The following is an 11428-nucleotide window of genomic DNA, read 5'->3' as shown; positions in this document are numbered from 1 at the left end:
GGCCGGGCTGGAAGGCCTGAGTTGGCCCTCACGGGACACCTGGAGAGCGGCGGGTTTTCCCTAGAGCCTCGGCTCTTTGCTTTTCGTTCCTGCTCATCTCGGGTCCTTTAGAGACTCGAGCCAAACCCAGGAACGTCGCCGAGATGCTCCGGGCTCTGCTTGGGGCAAAGCAGCAGCAGCGGCCTTCGGCACCCTCAGTCCCCTGCCGCCACGGTCGGTTCTCCAGGGGCTGTTCCGAGGTTGGTTAGACCTTACGCCCGGGCGAGCCCGAGGGTCCTGGGGAACGCTGCTTCCTCTTGGAGACAAGAGACCCATTTTTCTTCTGCAGTCACAGTCCTCTCTTTAAAGCTCTGTAAGGCTGGTGGGTTTAATCGTTACAATGAATAGATTTAAGGCCAGGAAGGACCGTTAGAAGATGACACAGGCTATATCCTACTTTCCCTGTCTTGAGCTCAGTTACAAGCTATGGGGAGGGAACTTCTATCCCCCAAGAAAAGGCCAGCCAGCAACCTACACGTTTCTCAGAGATACCTTCAAATCTTTTGTAACAAGACAAGCTCCTACTGAAATCCGTAAGCTTTTTCTCAAATTTATGATCAGTGAAAGCGGTTACTGGTGAGAGTTAGGCTAACGGTGTAAACCTAGGGGAAAAAAACCTGCATTCTACCTTAGTCCTGCAAATTAAGTCCTCTCAAAATCTGCTTTGGCTCACAGCAAGACAGAGCTCAAATGCACATAGCTCAAGACAGACCACAATCACTGGCTGCTAGGTGCATACTTAGAAGAGTGCTCCCAAATAAATCAACAAATGACCTTTATTTGGTTCCAAACCAGTCTGAAACGTACAGAGCAGGCCCCTCTCCTGTCACCCCCAGAGGTGAAAATAACCACAGGTACATGCAGAGAAATAAAGCAGAACAATAAACTGTCCAAGAACTACCTCAGGAACACTGCTAATTTTTTTTTTTTTTTTTTTTTTTTTTTTTTTTGGGGGGTGTGTGTGGTAATGCAGCAACTGAATTTCATTGAACTCTGTGGTGAATCTAGCGACAGAAAAACCACACTGGCCAGAGGTTATGCTCGTAACCACTCCAAGTTGGCCAGTTTCCACATTTTTATGCCAAACCATGACACGCAAAACAGAGCAAATGCTTTTAGGTATTTTCACCTCAGCATCCCTTGCAGCTCACTGCTGCTGGCAGCAGACTTGCCTGCTTGCAATTACATTAGTTACCCTTACCAAGCACACGTTCTCCAGCACATTGCTCCCAGAACAGCCGGCCAGAGACAGGAGGGAAGGTGGCAGAGAAACCAACTGGCCCGTTTAACGGTATATCTGCAGGCGTGATGATGTGAACAGAGGTGCCCAGCTCACAGGCTAGTGCCCTAACCATTAATTAAGTCTCCCTTTTTAATGTGCCTACACAGGCAACAGGAACAAATTAAAATGGCACAGAACCTTCTGAATACTTCTAATTTTAGCAAAGGGCTGGATCAACAGGAGCATCCAGTAGACCCACATCTAAAACCTGAAGATCAGACCTGTGCATTTCAGTGGAAGGTGGTTTGTTTTTTTTTTTGTCCTGGACTAAACTGCAGTCTAGGTTCTCTGTGGACAGACCATATGGAGACTGGACGAGGCAGGTTACTGTGGACAGAGCTGGTGAAATACCAGCATTTAAGCCTGCTTTGTATCTCCCCTGAAAGACTCTACTTTCTATTCCACATTTTATTGCCAAACTTGAGGCATTTGGACTAAAATTGCCTATGGCTCATGTCTGTGGCAGCAGATGTCTCTTTTCGGTTGCAGGTTATGTAGCTCAGATATTAGGGAATGACTACAAAAGTAATTTGGTCCACATTAAAAACTCTGACAATCATTCCTTTGGAGTATGAAAGAGGGATCTACAACCATTGACACTGGCCTAAATCCCAAAGAATGGTGTGGAGCTAGTAGGAAGTAGCGACATCAGTTGTCTTGTCTGGTCAGATCTTGTCTTTCACAGCATCGTGCAACAGGCCAAACCATCATTCATTTCAGATACCTCTCGAAGAAGAGTAGCTGCGAGACCAGCTGGAGGTGGAATTCTGGGAGAGCAGTGAGAGCTCCTTGTGCATTTGGGGCATTGGGTTTGGGTCCCATGAGCCAAAGCCAACTGGGCTTTTCAGCTTCATTTCCAGGAAGAGGAACTGAGACCAAATATTGTCACCAGGAAGCATGCCAGAAAGGACAGAGCATATGCACCAACCTTTCTGCTTTTTAGTGACACAGCACTACCGACTGTGTCCAAATCTGTGCTCTCGCCTAAAATACAGCCTATGTTCTTTCCACTTGGAAGGTGGTTTAGGAACTAAAGTTAGTAGATAGACAGTTTTAAAGGCTGAATTACTTGTATAAAGGACAAAGAAGCTCTGCAATTTCCTCTATGTAAACTATTCTATTTAGCAGGGGGCGGGGATAAGTATCTCTTTCCTCCAGAAGGAAATCAAAGCCAGAAACCTCTTAAGGGCTGGACATTCAAAGACAAAAAAAAAAAATTAAAAGTAAAAAAAAAACCAAAACAACTAATTAGTGGGAAAGTTTTTGAAAAGTTCTCGAGTAAATTAATGGAAGAGAGAGGCATCATTGTTCATGTGACAGCAAACACTTCTAGTTCTAGCTGAAGAGTAGTTTCCACTGGCTTCACAGAACTGAAATTCTCATTTTGATATTCATCTCAAATTTGGTGAACCTCTTCCATTCGTACCTGGTCTGACCTCTGCTGCAGAGTTTGGTTTTGACTTCGGCCTTTGAGGAGAGGCAAAGAGCAGAAGACACTCCATCCATTTTCTCAGAGTTGGCCTTGGTCATTAGCACAAGAATCAGTGCTGTGAATATGCAGAAGAGGAGGAAATTCTGTGTCTTAAGGGCGTTGAATCTGTTAGAAACCCCTTGAATCTGGGCTGAAAAAATAGTAGTGCCAATAACACTGACTGGTGAACATGCTGACAAATGGAAAGGCTCCCCGTGATCGGTCCAGGTGGGATGGAGAACCATATAATCAAGAACTGATTTGAGATAAACTTTTGTTTCCTTAACGCCGGTTCCTATGGCCATGACCAGGACCATGGTAGCAGCAGGTAAATCTTGAAATAAAGGAATTGGTAAAGAAGGAGGACAATGTCATGTGTTTCCTCCCAGTTGTGCTGTGCCTCACATCATACAGTGATTTTATTGCAGAGACATTCAGAACGTCAGGCAAAGCTATGTGAGGACACTTGTGTACTCCACATCCTTAACCAGGTTTATCAGCAGAGCTCCTGCCTTCATACAATTCATATCTGTGCTAAAACAGTTCAGTGGCTTGAAAAAAAAGGCTCAATCGTGCTACAAATTTCCAAGCAAAGTACCAGCTTTTGCAAGAACCTAGTGTTGCATGGCTGAGATCCCACAAATTATCTTTGTTTTGTTTATAATAATCATCAAGAAATGTAATCTTATTACCTCACCAGTTTGAGATTGCCCCCTTTTAGCATACCTTAGTTTTTGTGGGCGTAGCATCCAAAGGCTGTTGTGTGACATAATTCAGGGGTACTGGTGGCTCACGTAGCCCACAGTTCTGAGTTTTATGTTGTAAGAGCTGGTGGGGATGGTCTCATTCTGTCCTTGCAGATCTACAACATGTTTGCCCAGATTACAATATTCTCTAATGATCTGGCCCAGAAGTATTTCTGATGCAGGCAAAGTATTTGTGTGATCATTTATAAATCCAGCAATAGCTTCAGCAAATGCCTTTCTCTGTGCTCCCAAAAGGAAATGCCCTAGTTCAAGAATTAAAACCGCTCCATTTAGAAGTTAACCAAAACTTACCACATCAATACTAGAAAGCAACAAAGAACATCCCTAAAAAGAAAATGAAGTGCTTTCTTTTGAACGGGATACAGGTGATCATTGGGAAAAGAAAAAAAAAAAAAAAAAGGGGGGGGGGGGGGGGGGCGGTGAGCGTTGTTGCTTGCTTTGACCACGAGGTGGAGAGGAAAGCGCAGCTGGAGCCTGGACCCTGACCAAAGCCCTCAGAGGGGCTGCACAGCAGCAGCAGCATGAAGCCAACGTTTGCAAAGCCCTGCTCTCCCGGGGGCTGAGCCATAAATAACCATTGAGCAACTACTGAGCAGCATGCTCTGAAACACCCACGAGGGTAGCTAAAACCAGCGTCTGGTACATCGGTAACTGGGGGGGAGGAGGGGGAGGATAAGGCCCTCTGCTAGAGGTATGATGTACATACAGAGCCTCTTACAAGAGCTCTTGCAGAATGGCTAAAACAAAGGCAGGTAGCAAGTGAGAAATGACACAAAGGAAACAGGATATCATGCAGTCGTTCATGGCACTCTACCGCTTCAAGTAAAACAGGGTCTCAAAACACAGAAGTCTTCTGAGCTGAGGAGGAAACAATCGAACACTGAAGGACACTTAACACCAGCTCCAGGGCTGTGCTGGAGGTTGATGGAGAACATCCAGGTCCAACAGCTCAGCTGTTCAGATCAGCTGCCTGGGGCACACAGTGGTGCTCTTGCCACAATATCACCGTGCTGTTCGGATGCAGCTCTAGTGTCAGACTGAGAGTTTGAGCTTCCAAAAATAAAAACACCCATCAACTGTCCCCCTTGTCAAATCGCTCACATACAACCTTTCCATTCTTCATAGTCCTGCAGTAAGTTGCTGTGCTGTGGCCAGACCATAATCCAAAGACTCAAAACCCAAAAGTCTAAGTAAAGAAATACAAACATGATTTTCAGACATCATTTCACTATCAGAGAGCAAGCGGAATCTTTAGCAAAAAAAAAACCCCAAACCCCAAAACATCAGGCCTCACCCCAAAGATAACTGGACTAGATTGCATCACATGCTGTAGGGAATTATCCCTTTCCATTTATCATGAGTTTTCCTGTCTTAGTTTCTAAAATGATCCTAGATTCTTCCAGGTGCCTGGCTGCATTGCTCCCAATTAAACCCCAAGTAATTAGGACCCTGAAAGCTTCTGATTTTCATTACTTGGACCATTATTTCTTGCTGCATCTGCCATTTAGTGCTGAGCTACATCACCCACAGATTCTGTGGCTGAAACTATGGTATGTCTCGCGCTGCAGGGATCTAAATGTGATCTTTGCATCTTGGACCTGCCGCTAAACATGAGAAATGGTTGTTGCACTGAACTGCCAAGCCACACAGCACTGAAGCAGAAGCTGCATTGACCAAGGTGCAGCTAGCTGTCTGAAATTGTTTGACAAAGTGACTTTCAGAAAGTGTAATTGCAGCAACAACAGCCAGCAGAGATGAAGATTCATTATATTGCTGCTGTTGGCTTTCCTGAATATACGAACTGTGAACACAGGTTGCCTGACTTTCTTTTTGAACTTACCCAGCTTTTCCTTCGAGTCACTAATGGGTGCTATGCCTCTTCTCAGTTAAATGGCACCCACTATTTGGCAGGAGGGGAAGAGACATGGCTGCCTGCGGACCAGTGATTCCCTCCATTTGTGGATGCCTTGCATCTATTTGACCACAGAACTGAAGCCCTTCCAGGCACATTTCAGCACAGCCATGGAAACACATAAATCTGCTGTGACAGTAGTTGTGGGGGGAGAGTTCTGTTCTTAGAACAGGCAAATAGTCACCAATTCATTTCAGCTGGGTGGCTTCAAAGTTTGGGGAGGCTAACATTTTTCTGATAAAATTAAATTCAGTGCATTGATTTCCAGGGAGGTTCATCTTATATCTAGGGAAGCTGTCTTTGCTGGTATAAGACAGCAGTCTTAATCACATGAGAAGACGGACAGTAGTAGCTTGGGGAAAGGTCTTTAAGAACCTTGTAAAAATTAAGGGACTCTTCTGGTTCTAAACAAAATCCTGCAGCTCACCACTGGAACAACCTTCAGTCTTCACTTGTGTATGTATGGGGGGCATATAGTACCAGAAGAGTTTGAAAAACAAACAAAACAGTGGTGCAAAAAAAAAAAAGCCACCTTGGCCTAACTGTCTGTAGATGTACTATTATCAGAGAAACAGAGCTGTAACATAAATGTACAATGTACCTATCTACCTTCCTTCCCTGCAGGGGAGAAGTGATTGCCAGTGTCTTTTAGAGAAAAGGTCTTAGGCTGTTAGGTATGTGGGGAAGGGTAGAGTGGGGACGAAAAGGAATTCTAAGAGATTTTTTTGAATATGTTGAACATCCTTTAAGTGGTAAGCTAAGAATATCCTTCCCCCAGTTCCCAATGATAAAATTCTTATTGCAAGATCAGAACCAGACCACACTGCTTAGACTTCGTGCAAGTTCTTCCGCAGAGTTTGTCTTCCCACGGTAACACTATGCAGAACGCCAATGGTCAGAAAGCAAATACCAAAACCGTTTCCTCTCCGTTCACCAATTCTCAGCACAGGAAGCTTTGTGCTAGGAGAACAGGTGCTAGAAGAACAACGACCTCTTTGTAGCTGCACTGCAGGGCTCCCAGGAGCACAGAAAGAGCAGTGACTCTGGCTGCTGAGGATCACTGGCAGGGGTTGACAGGGAGCTCACAGCAAGCTGGATGGTGCAAGAAACCCACATCATGCACAGACGCAAGAGCTACTTTGAAAGTTGTCAGGAAGACCATGTACACCATCGTTCTGCTCACCATCACTGCAGTTGCAGGAGCTACAGGTACTTCTGAGTACCAACTCTTTGTTAAGGGCAGAGAAGGAAAAGACAATGTATCAGAGTGATGTTTACTCAGTTCTTCTTTGGGACAGAAAAAAAATCTAGGGGAAGGGATCTTTACAAGTTGCTGAAAGGCCTTTTTGATGGAAAACTAGGAACCTGCAAATCAGAACATTACTAGCTGCAACTGTATCTTTTCCATTGTCAACCAATAAGATGTTGAACTTGGGCTCTTCAATGACTTGATGACAACTGGTAATGATTCTCTTGGAGTATGATACTTTTTGTGATAATTAACAGATTTATTAAATATGTTTGATGGGAGGTTTTCTGATCAGTCTGAGCACCCCATCAAGCCTTACTCTTAGGTATCAGTGACTTGGCCTGACAAATGAAGTATACTGGGATTTTACGACACTTGATTCAGTTGGAAGTTTTAATAAGACTTAATGGGAAGGTTCTTTCCCCTTTCCAAACTCAGTTAAACACTTAGAAAAGCTAATTCCAAAAATGCAGGATCTGAAAATGCAGCTATAATCCTTCTCTTCCCTACTCTACATTAATTATGCAAATTCTTGTTTGTTTTTCTTGTTTGTTTTTATTAGGACAGGTGAGGCAGGTCACAAGGTAGTGATCTTGAATCTATCAGGGATCTCTGCATCTAACAGCAAACAGGAATGTGTTTTCTTTCCAGATAAATGTCATACTCTACTATTTCATCTGCCACCACTATAATCAGGGAAATTGGTTCATCTAAGCTTTGGAGTGGCAGGGCAGAAATTGCCACTTGTACTTACCCTGATTAGGAGGGCTGCTTATATCCAGCACAAAAGTGGGGCGAATGTCTTCAAACATTCATTTTTCTGCTGTACTGGGCAGTGATACTGAGGGAAAAGCAACCTGAGAGATCTTCCCATACAGATGGGCTCTGCAGCTCATTCAGACTCTGCTTCCTGGTCATGCTATTTATCCAGTGTCCTAGGGAGAGGACCTCACAGAGGGAGTGAAAACAAGGACCAATGTATGCGAACACATCCACGAACCTGGAGATCTGTTCCCACCTAAGAAGAGAGACACAGCTCTTGGGCTGCCACAGACAGGGCCTCAAGCTGGCGTGTAACAGTGCAGACGTTTCTGTGTGAAGCACAGACCAGAACTCCAAGGCTATGAGTGACATCCTTGGGCACCTTCTGACACATCCTTCTTCTTTCTCTCCTTCAGGGAACAACAGCATGTCAGCGACAGTAGGTAACAGCTGTGTGCTCACCTGCCCTTCCAAACCAAATATAACTATGGTAACATGGAAAATAAGCCCCAAGGTTGGAGGCTCCTGCACCTTGGGCTACAGGGCTGATCAGAACAAGACAGACAGAACAAACTGCAATGACAGCATGAACTGGAAATTCAGACCAGATCAGGATTCTGCCCTTGAGATATGGCAAGTAGGAATAGACCATGAGGGAAACTACGCCTGTGAAGCAGTAGCAACAGAAGGGAATTTCCACACGACGTACTACCTGACCGTGCTAGGTAAGGGACTCCTTCCTCATTTTACAGTTCTCCAAAGGACCACATCTGGGCTTGGACATACAAAGCTCCTCGCCCCATACACCGGAGGAAGTATGCAGAAAGAAGAGGAGCTTTCTTGCTGGGATAAACTGTCATGCATTTCATTGATAGTAGCTCCATTTCTCCCTTCTCCTTATTTCCCAAAACTCTTCTCCCTGCTGCTGCCCCCTTTTCCACTGTCTAGTTAGAAACAACAGGTGTGAAGCAATTTCCAATATACCAACAGAGGATTCTGCGTATGCTTCCGGTTATCCTGTAGAATCAATCATTAATACCCTAATTTAAGAGAACTAAAGCATGTGAGAGTAACACTTCCAAGTGCTGAGATACTCTATCAAACATGGGATGTTCTTATCCAGACAGCAGGAATGGACCCATTTCCTCTTGCGCTGGCATTCCAATACATTTTAAACCATGTGTGTGATGGCTGCTTAGGACAAAAGCCTAATTCAGCCCTGTATTTGGGATAATTCCCTACTGCCATCTCCAGGGAAACCTCCTCTAATGGTACACGGCTGTGGTAACTCACCTGAATGGGGGAGAGTTGTGCAAAAGGAAAAAAGAGGCACGACCTTTGCCTCTTGTGTCTCTCGCCCATGCCGCTCTAATGGGACGGCACCTCCAACCTGATTCTTCTCTTTTCACTGTGTTCATTCTGGGTAGAGAACAAAAACATCCTATCCCAACGGTGGCCAACTAACTCCATGCATCTCCCCTTCCTGATGCTGTGCAGTGCCCCCAAGGCTGACCATGTACTGTGATGACCACGGGAACCCTGTGTGCAAGGCAATGGTGGGGAAGCCGGCTGCCCAGATCTTGTGGGTCCTAGAGAGCAACTCCACCCCCAAGGAAGAGGGCCATGACAACGGGACAGTGACTGTTCTCAGCACGTTCACCGCATACAGCACCAACGTGACTAAGACAACCTGCATTGTGTCCCACCCAGCTGGGAACCAGAGCATGACCATAGCCTGTCATCCCCCAGGTAAGCTTCCCTTTGTGTGTTCGGCATTCAAAACCCCATTCAGCCCTCTGTTCATGCACTAAGACAAACATCAGTAGCATTGGCAGGATTGCAGCAGGAACTGTGCAGCTGAGCTGAAGTTTTGAGTGGGAAATTTGTCAGGAGGGGGAAGGATAAACAAAAGTGCTGTCAGAACTGTAAAGTCCTTTGTGAAATTCTAGGAAAGGTGATGGATGTAGTGGTCTTCCCTTCCACCAACAGGGGGGAATGGAAAGGCAGGTTTATTCAGAAGTTCACAACACACAAAGATGTCAATGGTATGATCACCCAGATCTATGTATTGTAATCCAGCAGTACCATTATGTCTTGCTAGTTGTTGGATTACAGATATATTGTGACAGGAAGACCGAAAGCCAATTTATAGCTTCCAAAGAGTGGCTGGTAGGTGAAGGCTTTAGGTGGTGAAGTTGAAGACATAGCTGGGAAGTTGTGTGCAGTCGTATGTACTTCACCAAAGTACTCAGCTGGAAGAGAATCAGAGCTGAAATTTGATGGGATGCATGTGCAAGGCCTGCAACTGGACTATGGCAAATGGTGAGGAGGAGGATCTAATTAGTGCCCATAGAGCAAAAGACAAGGTTCCTCCATCAAGGGCACAGGGGGATGTTGTTTAGTCCTAGTTCTGTGCCCGGCACTGTATTCCAGCTAACTTAGCTCGTCCTCCAAAGTACAGCACAAAGAAAGCATTGTCTAGAAGATGCCATCCTGACAGAGGCACAGGGTAAACAGTCTGTGAGATACCTAGAAGAGCAACTGTTTCTCTAGGTAATAGTACATGGCTTCTCCACTGTGTCGTCAGCCTTGCTAGTTTCCTCGGCCTCCTGTTCCTGCTTGCTGTACTTCATTGCTACACCTTCTGTGATAGCAAGTATGTATGGGACATGATACACACAAACCCCTTTGGCCAGTCCTGGGGAAGTTTAGAAGGGCTTCTGATACTAATTCATGTCATGTGTGGTCGCCTCAGTCTGTCACGAACACACCAGTTCAGCACATGTTCATGGAGGTTTGTCCGAGGTCTATAACACCACAGCTGGGGCAGAGGGGGAGGGAGTCCATACATGAGTGTTAGAGACCTTCCTGCTGCCATACTTCTTTCAGAAGCAAAATTACAAAGGGAATGGTTAGTTTTTTCCACCCAGTTGAGGGACACGAACAAAGATTGCCAGGCTATGAAGATTAAAGAGGCAGCAAAATAACTTTCTGAGCTTGGAGCCAGACTTTTGGTGCATTTTGCCCTACTCAAAGGAAGCCAGGGAAGGCAGGGCCAATATAGAAATGCAGAAGTATTGCATGAGAGCAGAACAGGTCTGCTGTTGTAACTGCTCAGGAGTTCTGGCGGCAGTCTGGCAGCTTGGCCGATTACTTTATCTGAGCTAGCCTCTCTGTCACAAGGTGCAATTGCTGCCCAGAATTACAGTACAAACACCACAGAGGCAGAACTTACGACTGTGTTCAAGTCACTCGAGCTCCACGCTTTGCCGGGGCTCCTGGCAGCTCTCTGTTTGGTACCGGCTGGAGCACGGCCAGCTCTGGTCATGCTCACATGAGATCACAGATATAAAGCCTTACATTCTTTTCTACCAAATAAAGGGGAGGAATTCTGTTCTTACATTCCTAGAGCCCAAAACTGCATTCCCAAACAGCCTTGTCCTCACACTTACAGTATTGGTGTCTTGTTTCCTAGAACAATGAGAAGCCAGTACAAGCCAAGGAATCTTCCATCTGCAGAGCTGTCTGGGCCTAATTCTAACTCAGCACCTGAGCAGAGATGAAAGAAACTCTCAGTATGCCTCAGTCAGCAATGTGACATGCAGCAGGGACTTACCAGTACCAAAGTGTTCAGGAGAAAGAAGCAAATATCTGCAATGCAGCTGGTGTAACTGTGCGGAAACATGGCATGCAGGGCAGATCCTACCTGAGCCTTGTCAGCTCTGTCTTCCATCATCTCTCTAGTGCAACTATAGATGCTCTTATTACTCATGCAAGTATCATTTTTTTTTTTTATAAAACCAAATCTAACATATATGCAATAGGAAATTCATGTTGTATAAAATGAGGTCACTCCATTTCAAATACATTGTATTTAAGTATCATGTCTTATAGGATAAAATAAATCAGAAGAAATTTTCTTGCATACTAATGAGCAGCAGCCTTC

At 45.2% G+C, this 11428-nt stretch overlaps 1 protein-coding gene across 1 annotated transcript; it reads left to right on the top strand.

The window, feature by feature from the left end:
* Window positions 1-6631: 6631 nt before the first annotated feature.
* On the top strand, window positions 6632-11045 carry LOC104831851 (cell surface glycoprotein CD200 receptor 1-B-like). Its single transcript, XM_010567672.1, has 5 exons — window positions 6632-6690; window positions 7909-8207; window positions 8980-9219; window positions 10036-10138; window positions 10958-11045. Exons 1-5 carry the CDS (start codon window positions 6632-6634, stop codon window positions 11043-11045), a joined length of 789 nt encoding a protein of 262 aa, XP_010565974.1.
* The last annotated feature ends 383 nt before the right edge of the window (window positions 11046-11428 follow it).

The sequence above is a fragment of the Haliaeetus leucocephalus genome, unplaced genomic scaffold (assembly GCF_000737465.1).
Source record: "Haliaeetus leucocephalus isolate CR32 unplaced genomic scaffold, Haliaeetus_leucocephalus-4.0 Scaffold228, whole genome shotgun sequence".
NCBI lineage: Eukaryota > Metazoa > Chordata > Aves > Accipitriformes > Accipitridae > Haliaeetus > Haliaeetus leucocephalus.
Note: the sequence above shows the minus strand (reverse complement) of the source record. Positions and strands in the feature narration are given on the sequence as shown.